Source organism: Aegilops tauschii, chromosome 1 (genome assembly GCF_002575655.3).
Source record: "Aegilops tauschii subsp. strangulata cultivar AL8/78 chromosome 1, Aet v6.0, whole genome shotgun sequence".
Lineage (NCBI taxonomy): Eukaryota > Viridiplantae > Streptophyta > Magnoliopsida > Poales > Poaceae > Aegilops > Aegilops tauschii.
The window spans coordinates 499,916,182-499,932,415 of NC_053035.3; the positions used below are offsets into that span (position 1 = coordinate 499,916,182).

Sequence of the window (16,234 nt, forward strand, 5' to 3'; positions counted from 1 at the left end):
GGCGGGCTAGAGCAGGGATCCGAAGGCCATCTTGGCTAGGACTCCATGTTCCAGGCTGGAGTTCCTCTAGCACAAACCGAGAATGGTGAGCCATTGGTGACTCACTCAGGGAGGGAGAGAGTGACAACCTCAGGTGATGCAAAGGCGGGCATCTCGAGGGGAGAGAAATCCCTCCGTCCTGAACTGATAAATGATGTTGCACTAGTCGGCACTCCGCAGCTAATCCAACATCCAGACTACTCCCTCCGTCCGGTGAAAAGTGTACATCTAAAAAATTTAGGACAAATTATGGAGCTAAGTAAAAGGTGCATTGGAAAGGTGCAAGCCACCATCTCTCTCCTCTTTAATTACCCAACCTCTAATGAGCTAAGTGCATGTAGAATTAAAAAGACATGTGTAGATTACTATTGGTCTTGATTACCGTGTGATGAGAGAGAAGTATTTTTTTCTACTTTAAAGTGCATTGGAAAGATAGAAGTACACTTTTTTGTGGACAATTTTTGAAGCTAGATGTACACTCTTCACCGGACGGAGGGAGGAGGCCCTATGCCTTTCTCGTTTTCTTTGTAGGTCATATTTTTCAATACTGCTCTTTTCCTTCTCCTCCATATTTTTCTCATATGAGAAATATTAGTAAGTAAAAGATTGTTTTTATTGAGAATAGGAATTGCATATCTCGTTTTTCTTAGCAATGACTCTTTTGTCCACTCTTTAATTTAGCAACTGGATAAATGGTAAGGCCAACTCCAGCGTGTGACCCCATCCTATCCGGGTGCGTCTGTTTGGGGTAAAACAGACAAATCAGACGGCCCAGCACGCGGACGCAAACGGACTTTTGTCCATTTTCGGTCCGCTTTCGACCCATCCCAGCCCAAGTTTGGGCCACTTTTGGGGTGAAATGGACAGTGCGCGGATAGGCTGGCCGTGTGCGCGTGTCCTCCCCTGGCCCGCCCGTCGGTGACACATGGGCCCCTTTTTCTATCCACCCCCTCCCCCCTCCAGCCGCACCCCCTCCACTCTTCTTCACACTCTTGCCCTCGCCGCCGCCGCCGCCGCCACTGTCATTGCAATTGTGCAGCTCGGACGCACGCTCACCCAGCCCCCTTCCCCTCGACGTCCTCGAGCTACCCAACCACGGCCACCTGATTTGCGCACCCCGCGGCCGGATTTGGAGCGGATCCGGTCGGTCTTGAGCTCGCCCGGCTGGGGGGCGCCATGGACTGGCCGGGCACCGGGCCGGAAGTCCCCGGTAAGGCTGTGCAGGTAGTGGCTCCTCCTCTAGCTGCTCGGATCTACACTGTCGGTGGTCCGCCGACAGATACACGAATGGTGGTCGACCGGGCTCGGTGCTAGCCCAAAAACTCGTCGGCGCACCGTTGCCACTCATTAAGTGCGATGACTACCCAAAGAAGGTCGTGCGCCGCGTGTCTACAACGCTGGAACATCTCGGATGGGTGTTCATCAAGTGCTTAAACGATGGGGTATGTGGTACTTTAGCTTCGGTTGTGCTCTCGGATTTGACTAGTTGTGCTAACTGAAAATTTTATTGTGTAGAATGGATGCAAGTTTTGGTATTGGGAAGAAGAGTACATCGATATATATTGATACATCGCAATTTAGTAGATGTTCGTGCACTTGCATAGAGGCTAGAGATGACACTAGTGCACTAGTTGCTAGAATAGAGGCTAGACATGAGACTAGATGTGAGGAAGCAACGTCTACTTCTTTACACTCGAAGAAGAAAGAAGCACGCAAGATCAAGGAGCCTCCGCAGATCAACAATGAATGCATCGAGAAGGCACTAATCCAACTTACAGGAGTAGTTATGGAAGTTGGATATCTTCTAAAATGTATTCTTGTGGTTCTTGTTTTCTTTGGTCTTACTTTTTTAGTCAAAATTTGATGATGTATTCTCATGTATCAAAAATCAATGATGAAAAAAATTATGGACTTGCAAAAAAAAATGTACGCGGACAGGATGCGGCCGGGATGCGCCGGCGCATCAGACGGACGGCCACCGCATCCTAGAAACTGACCGGACACGACCTCATTTCCCTACCCAAACGGACAGAATCCGGGCTAAACGGACGTCCGTTTGGGATCGTGCGCTGGAGTTGGCCTAAAAGCGGCGCTAGAATTTTGCAAAGCCCCCGGCCGTCCTAGGCAGCCTTTGGTCACTGTAGCATTGTAGCTACAGTATTTTACTACTATGAAGTATGAACAAAGGAAAGTGCCCTCAAGCCCCAGGCAGCAGCCCACGCTGCCTGGGGCCTGTCTCCGCCACTAAAGGGGTTTGTGATCTTTGCAGAAAACTAGTTAAGACAAAGGTATACTCTAGTGTGTGATTTTTTGGTGAAGTTTGCGTTGATTTTGCAGGACACTACGACAACAATTGTGACGGTATTTTGCACAATGGAATATATCAAGTCTGATTTGCGCAATAGAATAGGCAATGATCTCATGTATCTTCGTCTCGTTACTCATTACTTATATTGGAACCTATGTAGATTGCATTCATATCAAATTTTGCATAACCATATAAAGGACTGCTACCATAACAAAGTACATTCTTTTCTGTTCCTCCTGTTTAATTTGTCTACACGGTTTTCGGTCAGAAAATTTTGACATCACAAGGTTTTGAACCTAGCACCGCCACAGGTGGTCAGCCCATGACCTAAACAAATCAAGTAGATGATCTATAGATATAACACATGGAACCATGCAAGAGTTCGTTCAAGCTTCTTTGTGCCGCCTAGCGCTGATCGATCAGGGTCTCGGTGCTTCGGCGGCTGGTCCAGCCGGTTTTTGGTTGAGAAGGGGCTGAATCGCCTTCACAACGATCGTCATGTTCGGTCTGAAGTCGGATTCGTACTGCACGCACAGCGCTGCCACTGCTGCTAGCTGAACACATGAAAACACAACCTCGGTACAGACACGTACTGTTAAATTTTACAGTTTGCCGGATTTACTACAGTGTCATACCTTGGCGACGGCTTTTGGAGGGTAGTCACTGTTGAGCTTTGGATCAACGCATTGCTTTACTTTATCTTCGCTCAACCTTGGAGCGGCCTGCCTCAGAGGATCAAGAAACACCTATATGTAAGACCATGCATGACAATACACCGATAAGTTTATCCAAAGGTTATTAAATACGATACCCAAGTAACAAGACTTTGCTGCCCTTTCGGCATGGTGTGATCGACCGGTTTTCTTCCCGTCAGTAGTTCTAGTAGGATCACGCCGAAGCTATAGACGTCACTCTTTTGGTTGATTTGCCCTGTCATAGCATATCTGAATATTACCAAATCCCAAACAGCAATATGTGAGCAAGGTAGCAAAACTGAGAGAATATATGAATTAAGAAGAAGAATTCATAGGGTCGGTCTTACTCTGGTGCGTGGTATCCAAATGTTCCTAGCACACGAGTGGAATGTAACCGGGCAGCGGTGTCCGTGCCCTGGTTTGTCAGGTTGAAGTCCGCAATCTTGGAGCTGAATTCGTCGAATATTAGGACGTTACTCGACCGAATATCTCGATGAACAATCGATGGTTGGACTTTTTCATGTAGGTACTCTAGCCCCCTTGCCGCTCCGTAAGCTATCTTCACACGCTGAGCCCAGTTGAGCACCGGCCCGGGTTCAGCGCCCTGCACTCCTTTCTTGCCTGCATGGGCCGGTAAGAATCGATCGGTAAGTTACAGTTACAGTATGTTAATTTAGCAGTCACCTTGACATATACTGTAGATCAAAATTAAAATTGTGGTAGAGTAGACGCACCGTGCAAGATATTATGCAAAGAGCCCATGGTTGCAAATTGATAGGCCAGCATGCGGTTCCCATCCTCCATGCAATAGCCCAGGAGTTCCACGAAGTACTCGTTCTTAAGCTTGGAGACCATTGCTAGCTATGGCAATGAGATCGATCAATCATGAGAAGGAAGAATCCAAAGGAAATAAATCAACCAATATATTTGACCAGATTAACTTGCTGCGGCAACGTGGCATCATCATCGATCGGATATTCAGATGAGAGGATGATGATTGGCACGCACCTGAGCAGAGAATTCTGAGTCCGACTCCGTTGAGGCGCTGGGATCGAGCTTCTTGATGACGGCGGGGCGGCCATCGCTAAGGGTACCATTGTAGACGCGGCCGTAGGAGCCCTCGCCGATGAGGGCCTTGTCGTTGAAATTGTTGGTCATCTTGTTGAGCTCGTCTAGCGGGATCGCCGGCACGTCGATGGTGATCACCTTGGGCGGCCCTCCGGGCCTCGTGGCGCCGGGCCCCCTCGGCCCGCCTCTGTTGCCTGCGCCAAAGTCGTTTCGTTCATAAAAAAACTCACACGGGAGACGTGAAAAGTGAAATGAGCGGCGACGATGAGTGGATACCGGGAGCGTTGACGTTGGGCGGCGGAGCGGCTTGGTTCGCCGGCGGGCCGTAGGTGTCCTCCTCGGCGCTGCCGCAGCAAGACATTGTTCTCGCCGGCCGGACACGATGGGTTGATTTGGGGGCGGTCAGAAGATCATGACCTGGATGGACGTACGCATTCCCAGCAACAGAATAGGATCGATCAACACATCCTCCAATCCAGAAAGAAAATAAATTGGATCAACGAGTACAATGTGGAACAGACGATCTGATCCAGAACTAACTCAATCAAGATTTGGAAAATCTTGCAATGTGCCAATGTGGATCTTGCTAGATTCTCCAATCCCGAAAGAAACTAGTAAATTGGATCAACGACACAATGGAAGAATAACAACCAGGCGATTTTCAATCTAGTATATGAGCATTACCTCCCCGAAAAATTCCCACCGGAGAATGGTCGTCGGTGGATCAAGAACAGCGGCGGTGTTTTGTTTCCGGGTAAGAGATTAGTGGTGGCCAAGGGTGGGGGCTCCTTTTTTCGCGCCAAAGGAGGCTCCTCTTCCGCTTTAACTGGCTCCTTTACTTTGTGCTCCTGCCGTATCCTATTATTGGCATGCGAGATGTTACATCATGAGACTGAGAGCGCCGTTCCATGCAAAATGGTCGTCTTCCTCCTTGAGGATTTTATATTGTTATTATTTGTCGACATAAGTTCGAGCATTTGAATAGAGCTCATGTGTTTGGAGAAAGTTCATGAAATTTTTAAAAAGTTGGGGATGAGAAATGTTCGCGGACTTTCAAAAAGTTCATGCATTTTATAAATAGTTCGTGAATTTGGAAAAGAAACCAAGCATTTTTTTTAAAGTTAACATATTTGAAACAAATTTAAGCCTTTGAAAAAAATCGTATTAAAAAAATCGTGAACTTTAAACAAAAAATTTATGAAATTTAATATGAACTAAAAGACAAACTAAAAAAATAAAAAGAGAAAAACAAACAAAAACTAGTTGGAAGATTCTAGAAGTTTCAAAAAACTGGAACTAGGAGCTCATACATGGGCCGGCCTGTTGACCACACGTACGTTTACACGGGGTGTGCGCTACGAGAAGAGATGTAACCAGTGCTACTTGCGCCAAATAGGGTTTCACGTGACTATCTACGTTAGGTGCCAGAGCCGGATCGCTCATGTGAATTGAACTGGTTATTGCTAGACGTAAAATGCAGTCAGATTCTTGTAAAACATAACAATCAATTTTTGATTTTAGAACATGAGCCCGCGATCAGAAATTAATATCTTCTACTTCCTCCGTCCCACAATATAAGCCATTTTTGCAAGCTAACATAGCTTGCAAAAACGTGGGACCGAGGGAGTATTTGGAAAGATTTAGTTCTTTTCTTCTATACCTCTCCTGCTCATTGTTTCTCCTAGCTTTTTCTTTTGTGGCATCTACATCTTATTTTGTGAATAGAAAAATGGTGGAATGTACTTTTAATTAGCAGAGAGTTGAGTATTTGAATCAAACACATAATGTGGATCTAGACGAATTCGAAATATGTACTACTTTACTTTCTCTGCTTCATGAGGGTCATGTCTCGCTCTTTCCGAGATAGAGCTCCCTTTTCGGCTCAAACGCATGGTAGGATGGGCTAGCCCAATAATGTGGAACCTTTCACTGGTTTTCACCTCTTTTGAGAAGGTTTCAAGATTTTTTTGGTCATTTTCTGCACTTTTCTTTAAGTTTTTTTTTCGAGTTACTGTGTTCCTTTATTGCTTTTTACATTTTTCTTTGTCTCAAATGCACATATACTTTTTAAATACATGTTATTCATCATGCGTATACACATGGAATATTTTTTATACACTTTGAACATTTCCAACATCATGACCATTTTTTCAAATATAAGTTTTAGTTTTATGAATAAATGCTCAATATTTTTTCAAACACACGTTGAACACTTTTTTTAATGGTGCTTAAATATTTTTAAAATTATGTGAACATTGTTCTACATTGTATTAACATTTAAAAAATATGAACATATTTTTGAAACATGTGCACATTTTTTTTAAATGACCTGAATTTTCTTAATTTTTATAATACTTTTTTACAATTACTTGATTATTGCGTTTGCACTGAAACATTTTTAACAAATGTCATGAAATATTTTCTGAGTACATGTTAAACATTTTTTCATATACACGTTGAACAATATGTTTTGAATGGTACCAAACATTTTGCTAAAATTACACAAACATTTTTTTTACATTGTACTCCCTCCGTTCCTTTTTACTCCTGCATATAATATTTGTGTCTACTCAAATTTTATAAACTTTGACCGAATTTGTAGAAAAAAATATCAACATCTATGATATCAAATATACATAATATGAAACTACATTCCATAATGAATCTCAAGATATTCCTTTGGCATTGTAAATGTTGATACTTTTTTCTATAAGTTTGGTCAATCTAGATATACTTTGACTTCAAACAAAAGTTATATGCAGACTAAAAAGAAACGGAAGGAGTATTAACATTTAAAAAATATGTCATGAACATATTTAAGAAACGTGTGGATTTTTTTCTTGAATGGTACAAATATATTTTTAAATTACATCAGTATTTGTTAAATGTCGTGAACATTGTTTTTCAAACACACGAAAAATTGTTTAATGGGATGAATTTTTCTGTAAAACAGTGCAAACAGTTTACGTTGTGTTAACATTTTTCCAAATTCAGGGTGAATGGTTTATCAAATTTGAAGTAAATTATGTATTGAAATATATGTCTATATAATAATTTAATATATTAATAAAAATAAATAATAATACAAAAATAAAAAACGAATGAACAAGAAGCAAAGAAGAAAAAACGAATGATCAGGCAGAGAACAAAGCTACTGTGCGGGGTGCCCTCCTAAGGAGAGACACCCTTCTGTCTCGTTGCGGCTGAAACAAAGCAGTGCCCACTCTTCTCCCCATTCTCCTCCTCCGAATCTTCTTGGGCTCACCACGTCTTCAGTCTATCTACTACATGGTCCAATAGGTATCAAGTATGGCATTTTTAATGGGAAGGGTGACACAATGGTTCAAGATCAACACCGTTGCTGCAGCTGCAATAATTATTAACAACGAAACATGTTGCAGCCATTGGATATAGGAGACCAACGGTTACGATTGTTGATGCATGTCCAATTCAAAATTGATACACTATGTAGTAGTCTATATAAGAGCACCTTCATAGCTGCCCTATAATAAGGCACAAAAAAGTGCTTGGAGTAAATTTTGGGATACCCAAAGGTGATTTTTACGGCACCAAATATTGAGCATCACCAACAGCTGGCCTAAAATAGAGCACTCACAACAGCGGATGGTCATTGCGTACATAGTTTATATTGATCACCCGAGCATAATTTTCTCTTCCTTCCTATTTTTCTTCTGCACTAGATTCATTAAACTTTCAAAAAAATCACATGAGCATGATAAATTTTTCTTCTTTGAACCATCTCCCTTCTCTCAAAACAAGGATGTGTGGTGATTGAAAGGCATGAGGTGATGTCGCGCTCATGCAATACAATTTTTTTTATCACTGCTCGCCAACCTAAAAGTCAACTCATATAATTGTTAACTATAGATATTTACTACTTTATCACTGCTTGACTCGCCTTCTTCTCTCACAAAGTTTCTTGGAGTATGTAGTTTGCCTTCCCGCAAAAAAAAGTACCTAGTTTGCCTTCCCGCAAAAAAAAGTACCTAGTTTGCCTGGCTAAACAACATGCCTGACTACTCATTTGTACTTTCCTTCTCTTGAAGAGGTTTTTCCCAAAGTTCTATGAACATGTGTTGTCTCTTGACCCTTCTGATCAGTTCCGTGTGCGTGCTTGTTTTCGCATTATATGTAACTAATGATACACATGATTACCTTTAAAAACATGAATGAAAATCATCTAAGGATCATATAAAAACTAAATATAAGTAAGACAACTGCTTAGAGAAACAAACCATTTTTTTCTCAAGCGCAAGTGCTTACTATATCTCTTCTGATTGTTTATAAGCATGCTTGTATCTCCAGGTCACTAATTAGACCAACAAAATACATGTAAAATGCCACAAAATTATATCACTCAATTTTTATTCTAAAGAAGTTTCTAATTGTATGGTTTTCGGGGATATATAGCTTGCACTTCCTTGGTCAGATTGATGACCTATGGTTATACACATGCCTTATAAATCCGAAGAGGCGGTATTTGGGTAGTAGAGGAGACGAAATAATCGCCTACATTTTCTAAAAGAAAAAGCTTGGGACAACTGTTGAGCATATATATTAGTTCCGTGCGACACTAGATACACGCCACTAGTAGAAATCTTACTAGTGGCGTGCGGGTGGTGGAGCCCACCACTAATAAGGTTTTATATAAACGACACTGTACGCCGGCATAACAGTCCTGGCATTTCTCCTACCTCTGCTAAGCCTCCCCTCCTCCATGTTCACCTAGCTTCCCTACGTTGGTCGTCTCTGTCATTGCCACAACTCTGGCCTAAGATCTCCTCCTTGGTACCGCTGGCCAGCCTCCCTCACCTCATCCCCTTTGCCACACACTCACTAATGTGTGTGGGTCCGCCTCTCGTCATTATGAATGTGATACGGTGGTGGTCGCGCCACCCAGCCACCTATAACGGGGAGGCCGGGGTGATGGTCCGAGAGGTGGTTGTCGTCGGCTCGATGGAGCGACGGCGCAGTCGATGCAGGCATAGGTTGGCATTCGTGGAGCAACATGGTCGGACGGGTTTGACACTGGTGCGACGGTGAAGATCACCTCGGAAAAGGCTTAAAATTTGTGGGCACGTGTTTATAAACCAAACACAATACTCCAGGAAAAACTTCCATCAAAAAGGATGTCTAATAACCCGTTCAAGAAAACTATGAACTTAGGTCGGAATCGTTTTCGCGCAGAAAACAGATCCGAATATTGATGCACTCATCAGATGCTTCTTGGAATTTGAACCATTGGATCAAGCTGAAATTTTGAGGGGTTATCAACATAGGAGTTCCTCAGTCGATCAACGGCTGAAATTTTGTTGCGGTGAGGGAGATTGCAACAACGGCTCAGTTGCAAAAACCTAGTCTATGTGATAGGTTGCTCCGGAGCAATGTGATTAAGATCAGATCCAACGGCCACAAGGACGCACGCGTCGTAATCGGTCGGGTGATGCCAATCATTTCCCATAAACAATCAGAAAAGAAATTAGGACAAGCCAAGTTTCAAAACCCTACAAAAAGAACTATATACAGTAAAAACAAAAATACAGCAAATTAGCTCATCTGGAAACGACGTACAGTGAATTGCAACGTAGGAGGCACGGCTACATCTGAGCAACACTAGCTAGTAGCTACATCTTCCATCCACGGTGTGTATATAACAAATATATATCAGCAGCAAAACAAAAAGTTATAGTAATGATTAACAAAAAAGCCAACATAGCCATTGGGAGAGACGAACAAAAAATGTGTAGCTACATATTGTACACACATCACACAGGGGGCAAGAGAGAGAAAGAGAGATTAAAGACCGAAGACGGATGAAAAGTACAAGCTGGTGTCAACCATGACAAAATTGTGACCGGGCACTGTGCAGGGACAAATCTACTGAATCACACACTCGCATTTCTTGAAGCCGCCATTCTCCCCCTCGTCGTCCGACAAACCTTCGTCGCTGTTAAGAAAATAACTTGAGCAATCAGATGGAAATACCAGACTGTGCAAGCAGTATGTATACATTCAATGCTGTTAGCACTCACAGCCTAAAACTATTGATCGCAGAGCATTCGCACTGCTTCAGAATAAATCCAAGCATTCCCAGCCTCGAATACATGAATCATTTTAGTAAGGAACGACAGACTATTCAAGATTGGGCCAGACACTATCAGAAGGGAAACATGTTTTTTTTTCTGAAGTGTTAAAACTATCGTATTCTGATGTGTATGGTCACAGTGAAAAGACATACTCCACTTAGCAGGCCACATGCAGACTAAACTGGGCTAAAAATACTCCAACTAGTAGGCTACATATAGACTAAGCTGGGTTGGGCTCTTCGACGTCGAGCGAGCTTCCAGAAGCCCGACTAGGCCTAACACAAGCAAGCGCCTTTTGAGCCTCGAAAGAATCCTTGTAAAAAAAAATCTCAAAACACCACCAAATAATGTTCATGACAATAGGAAATTATCTTGAAATTAGTGCTTAAAAAAAGCCAGGTCTCTGATATACATTTACCATGGTGAAAAAAAAGTAGAGTAGTCCCCCTTCGGGGACATCCCATCAAAAACTAGACTAAAAAAAGTATAAACAATTTATAAAGCAAACTAGCTCAACTGGAAGCAACCAACGTTTGATTGCAACAGAGATGAGCAGCACCAGCTACATTTTCCATAGACGAATCATTTTAGTAAGGAACAGCATTTACAGGCTACTGACATGGATCTGTTATTTGACTAGCTATAACCAGGCTCAAGGAAAATAAATCAGAGTTTGCACAAAAGAAAACTAGAGAGAAGCTACCTACCTTGTTTCAAATTCTCTGATCTCAAAAAGTTCTTTCCCGCACGTGTCAGTCCAGTGAACTTTTCTCCGCTCCATACCAGTTTTCAAAGTTTGCACCTCTTCCAGAGACTCCCGTGGTTGTTCCTCGTCACTTACAATAGAACCACGGTCAGAAGAGTCCCTTTTCGAGTTGCTCTTAAGACATCCTTTTCTCCCACTTCCGTTGATGGAGGAACCATTATTCGTTCCTTTCCTGCTTGTGGAACTGGATAATTGCTGCCGCGTGTTACTTGAGCTCAATTTCGGAGGCGATGCGCCCTCAAGCCTAGCAGGTGTGCAGCCAAAGCAGGTGAAGGAAGCACATTTTCCAGGAACATCATCTTTTGTTGGAGGCAGCTGCCCCCCATGCCCAGCTTCCCGGTCGACTAGTCGATAGTGATTCCAAGACGATGCCCTCACAGGCTGCTCTTCAGTTCTCCGGCCGAGCAGCAAAAGCGCAAGGCCATGGCTATATCCTGATGCGGATGATGAGAAAAAACCTCCTCCCTCCACAGCCAGTAGCATTTCAGCTTCTCATCCAGCCACCATGAACTGAATCTAACAGCACTCAATCAAGACCACCAGACCACCAAAACAATGTGTAGTAGCAGGAGCAGAATATCTTCAGCTGCTACCTTAATATGCTGCAAGATGAATAACATAATAAGTTGTTGGAACTATTAACAATTAATTCATTTGGAGAGCCACATCAGTTTTATAACATAAAAAAGCGGAAGGTTAACCACTCGTTCATACAGTTATGCATTAGTTCCCTGCTATGCTACAGTTTGATTTTCAGTAGGTAAGGTAAACAGGGAACCATTCTAGTCAGGTAATCGGCAGCGTGACTGCACAATTTTATCAAGTGGACAATTGAGGAACCGATCCTTTGGCTCAGATCTCGCCCTGACTAAGTGCTGGCAACCACATTTTCATCCCAGGAATAGGGAACTGAAATGCAGCTGTTATTATCCTCACCAACCATAATTGCACCTAAAGACACAGTTGGCTGTCTACCTGAACCAATTAAATACTTAAACATCATGGGGCCACAACAAACCAAGAAAGAGACACCTCAAGTTGGACATAATCTCAGCACTAAACACATAATATCTTGATCAGCTCGCACCTCAAGACTACAATGTCTGCATCTGAATACCAAAGTTCAGCTCAACATGTCAGGGGCTACCTGACGAAGATCTTACCGGTGCATCAAAAAAGCGAGTGAATAAAGCAGCCATTCGCAAACACAGATCTGGCCATCAGGCCAGGGGTGGATCCAGATGAAAACATGTGGGGGTAAGCAGGGTTTAAGTAACTAACCATTGGAATGGATGAAACATTCTCATACCTCAAAATCCAATGGCCAAAGATTGAGGAAGGGTGGAAACAGCAGGAGCATGATGTCACGGTGATGAAAAGAGGCAAGAACGGTGGCGGCAACTCACAGGAGTGGTGGAGGTGTTTGGGGGAGGGAGGGCATGGGGGCTGGATTGAGGCGTCGGCTGTAGCTGCTGGTAATATACAGCCCGGCAGCAGCGGTAGGACAGGTGGTAGTACAGACGCACAGTGTGTACACACTAGAAGCCAAGAGATTTAGAGTCGCGCTGGTTTGGACTTGGGTTGGTAGGTCAGTGGTCAGCAGGAGTAAGAGAGAACAAAGGTACATGAAGAAAGAGATGATGGAGTTTGGGTTGATATTTTTCTTTTCTTTAACTAAATAAATATATTTCTCAGTGTTCTAATTATCTTACAAAATAAAATGTGTAATTAGTATAGGCGTATATAGATAAATAAACAGGCAGTATAAGATAGAATGGCAAGGAATGAAGGAAGCATGCTTCTTTGAAGAGTCAAAACTGGTGTCTATTTGTCAGTAAACTGGAAGCAAAAATGGTATCTAGCAGTTACTAACATGAATAGGTTACATGACTATGACACGGTGCATAGAACAATTGAGTTTATACCTTGTTTCTAATTCTCTGGTCTCAGAAAGTTCCTTCCACACGTTACTAAACTTTTGCCAGCTTCCGAGTGCACGCACCCGTTTCAGCGACCCACGTGGCTCCTTGTCAACACTTACTATAGAAATAGAACTATGGCGGCAGGATTCTCTTCGGCTGCAGGACGAATAAGATGTTGGTCATAAATTCATTTCGAGAGCCATGGCAATTTTCATAACGCAAGGCACAGAGAAACTCAACGATACAAGTGCATATACATTGGTTACATGCAATGCTACTGTTGTGAGTGTAGTATGTGAGGTAAGCAGAGCAGGGAGGTGCACAATTCAGATGTCTATGCACCCTGAGAAGGTACTGAGGAACACATTTTCATCCAATCAGATACTAACTACTACTTGCTTGCTAGGTAAGCTATAGTTCATAGTATTGCACAGTAGGTTGCCTACCTATCTACCTATCTGAACAAATTATATACAGTCACAAAAAACACCATGGATGGGCTCATACAATAAACCCAAAGGTCCTGAGCATCTGAACTGAATTCCACCAACAAAGCCCAGGAGCTTGTGTTGTGCCCGACTGCCCGTGATCGCACCACAAATCCAGAGCCAGCCACATCTCGACAGCATTTTTCTGACCCAAAGTCGAGCGTGCCGGTGCCCCAGAACATAGACCCAAAAGGCGAGTGAAAAACGCAGGCATGCGCAAACACAGATTCAGCCATCAGGCCAGGGGTGAATCTAGATGAAAACATGTGGACTTGTGGACGTCAGTGGGGTAGTAACTAATCAGTAGATGAAAACATGCTCATACCTCAAAATCAATGGCCAAAGATTGCAGAAGAGGGTGGAAACAGCAGGAGCACGATGTCGCAATGAGGAAAAGAGGTAACAATGATGGTGGTAACACACAGGCGAGGCAGAGGTGGGTGTGTGTGTGGGGGGGGGGGGGGGGGGGGGGGGGGGGGGGGCTAGGGCTAGATTGAGAAGTTGGCAGTAGCTGGTGGTAAGATACATCACGACAGCGGCTGAAGGGCAGGTGGCGGTACACACACAGTAGAGGCCAAGAGATTCAGAGCCCCGTTGGCTTGGACTTGGGTTGATATGTCAGTGGTCAGCAGGAGGACGAGGAAACAAAGCTACATGAAGAAAGAGATGATGGAGTTTGGGTTGATATTTTCCTTTCTTTAACTAAATACAAGATATGTTTGCAGTGTTTTCATTGTTTTCAAAAAACAGTGTGTACTTAGTTTAGGTGTAAACACTAAACAGATGCATAAACTGGTACAAGAGAGAATAGCAAGGGATATGAACTACTCAAGGCTCAAAACTGGTTCCTTTTTTTGTTTTTCCAGTTAATACTAACATGAATCAGCTATGTGAGTATAACAAGTGCATGGAACATTTGAGTTTGTACCTTGTTCAAATTACCTGATCACAAAAGGTTCTTCCCAACACCAGACCTGCTGGTCCACAGAACTTTTACTAGCTTCCAAGGTTCGCACTTGTTTCAGCGACTCACACGGCTCCTCGCCAGCCACTTGGTACAGAACCGCGGTGGCAGGATTGATTCTCTTGAGCTGCAGGATGAACATACATTGGAACTAATCAAGTCATAGTAAATCCATTTGGAGATAAGACGTGATACAACCGCGTATACATTGGTTCCATGCAATCGCGCTGTTGGACTTGCGGTGTGTCTGTCAGTTGGGCAGGGAGTGAAGTGCACACTGCACAATCAAATGTCTCCCTGAGTAGGTGCTGGCTGGCGACTTTCGGGTTTTGACATTTCGTAATAATCAAAATGGACTGTGTTGTTTTTATAAGTTTCATGCCAGTGAAATTGGGAGCGACGCTCCTTAATTGAACTATACTAGAGAGCTGCACTTATAATTTGGTTTGGGTGGCGTGTATGTATAGTTGATAAAATTAGATATCCCTACCAACCATGATTGCATCCATCTACAGTCGGATGCCTATCTATCTCTCTGAAGTCTGAACCAATAATGCAATCATCAAAACAGTATGAACTGACTAGTATCCGAGCCAAGAAGCGATGGCTGCATGTGAAGCAGCCTGTCCCTGCGCTGGCACCACAAATCCAGAGGCAGCCACATCCGGACGCCATTCCCCCTTAACCAGAATCGCGCGTGCCGGCGCCCCAGAACCGCATTGGAATAAACGGCCGCAGATCTGCCAACCGGTTCTGAAGGATCCCGCGCCGTCCGGCAGGCAGAGCACTAGCAGCCCAGCAAGCGCGACCAGCAGCCGCCGCATTGGCCCGAACGGCCGGGCCGGCGTGGATCCCGTCGGTGAACGGCTACCGGAGCACCGGAGGAGCGCGCGCAGAAAGAAAGAAAGAAATAATCAGGGGGGCTGGCGCGTGCGGGATCAGGATCACCGTACCTGAGTGGAGGGGAGGGTGAAGAAAACCACGCGCGCGCGCGCCCCCCGATCCAGGGGCGTGGGGTGGCCGGGAACGACGCCGGCCGATAGGGAGGAGGAGGCTCGACGGCGGCGGCGGGCGAGGTCGGAGGGGGGCGGGGAGAAGAGGGGAGGGAGTAAAAGAATGGAGTGGGGAAAGTAAGTAAAAGCGGGAAATAGGAAGGAGAGAAAGCGGGTGGTGGCTTTGGGTTGGGGGAGGGAAGGACCGTGGACTGGGGGTGACACGTGGGGCCAGGCCGGGCGGCGGGGGATCTCGAGGGGATGGGCTTTGACCCGGCCTGGGTCGTCGGATCCGCCGCGATCGCCGGCTTTTGGGTGTGAGAGTGAGTGAGTGAGTGGTGGTTGGACTTGACCGGTGAGGCGCCCGTGGTCTGTCTGTCTGTCTATCTGGTCTCGTCCGGCTCCGGGCGGGCGGGCCCGCCGTGGCGTGCCGGCAAAACGGGCACTCCCTGGCTTCTGGGGAATATTTTGTTCAAGCCAAAGTAGTGTTGCGAGTAGTACAACATGAGCGTCACATGGCAACCGTTGGATGAGGCCCTGAATAGCCGCCTGATCTCTCCCACATGAGCGTCAACCTTTGAAACAAGCCTAGTGTTGTGCTCGACCCTTTGCAACATGAGAATTTTTGGAATCTCTCTTGATCATTTCTTCCTTTGAAACAATACCTATGTTGCGATCAGCCCTCTACAACAGGAGCCTTGTTACAATGTCACATGAACCATTTTTTTCTTTTGAAACAAGCCATGTTGCACAACACTAGTTAGTTTCCAAAAAAAAAACCCAGAAATTAAAATTTGCTTTGCACTTTCTTTTTGCCCTTGGATTTTGTTTGCATTCTTGCTTATATTTTAGAGGAGTTGCTCTACGTTTTACAATGAGGAATGC

General features: G+C 44.4%; 2 protein-coding genes across 4 annotated transcripts; both read right to left on the reverse strand.

Annotated features, from left to right (window-relative positions):
* Positions 1–2,766: 2,766 nt before the first annotated feature.
* Positions 2,767–4,471, reverse strand: LOC109769032 (probable protein kinase At2g41970). The gene is made up of 7 exons (XM_020327772.2): positions 4,387–4,471; positions 4,051–4,304; positions 3,777–3,903; positions 3,390–3,663; positions 3,159–3,291; positions 2,983–3,069; positions 2,767–2,901 (listed from the first exon to the last, which is right to left on the reverse strand). The coding sequence occupies exons 1-7, from the start codon at positions 4,469–4,471 to the stop codon at positions 2,767–2,769; spliced, it is 1,095 nt and encodes a 364-aa protein (XP_020183361.1).
* A 5,355-nt stretch (positions 4,472–9,826) lies between these two features.
* LOC109769027 (uncharacterized) lies at positions 9,827–15,485 on the reverse strand. 3 transcript variants are annotated; one of them, XM_020327766.4, is made up of 5 exons: positions 15,311–15,484; positions 14,336–14,484; positions 12,909–13,061; positions 10,925–11,585; positions 9,827–10,078 (listed from the first exon to the last, which is right to left on the reverse strand). In XM_020327766.4, the coding sequence occupies exons 4-5, from the start codon at positions 11,464–11,466 to the stop codon at positions 10,009–10,011; spliced, it is 612 nt and encodes a 203-aa protein (XP_020183355.1). In that variant the 5' UTR covers positions 11,467–11,585; positions 12,909–13,061; positions 14,336–14,484; positions 15,311–15,484; the 3' UTR covers positions 9,827–10,008. The 3 variants fall into 3 exon arrangements, with proteins under 3 accessions (XP_020183355.1, XP_020183356.1, XP_020183357.1); XM_020327767.4 differs by having other exon boundaries at positions 14,322–14,484; XM_020327768.4 differs by lacking the exon at positions 12,909–13,061 and having other exon boundaries at positions 15,311–15,485.
* Positions 15,486–16,234: the final 749 nt, after the last annotated feature.

Coding starts and splice junctions, on each gene's coding strand:
- LOC109769032 (XM_020327772.2), bottom strand. CDS start 4,471: ATGTCTTGCTGCGGCAGCGCCGAGGAGGACACCTACGGCCCGCCGGCG. Junction 3,664..3,776: donor TTTGCATAATATCTTGCACG/GTGCGTCTACTC, acceptor CGGCCCATGCAG/GCAAGAAAGGAGTGCAGGGC. Junction 3,292..3,389: donor TTTGGATACCACGCACCAGA/GTAAGACCGACC, acceptor GGTAATATTCAG/ATATGCTATGACAGGGCAAA.
- LOC109769027 (XM_020327768.4), bottom strand. CDS start 11,466: ATGCTACTGGCTGTGGAGGGAGGAGGTTTTTTCTCATCATCCGCATCA. Junction 10,079..10,924: donor ATCAGAGAATTTGAAACAAG/GTAGGTAGCTTC, acceptor TTTTCTTAACAG/CGACGAAGGTTTGTCGGACG.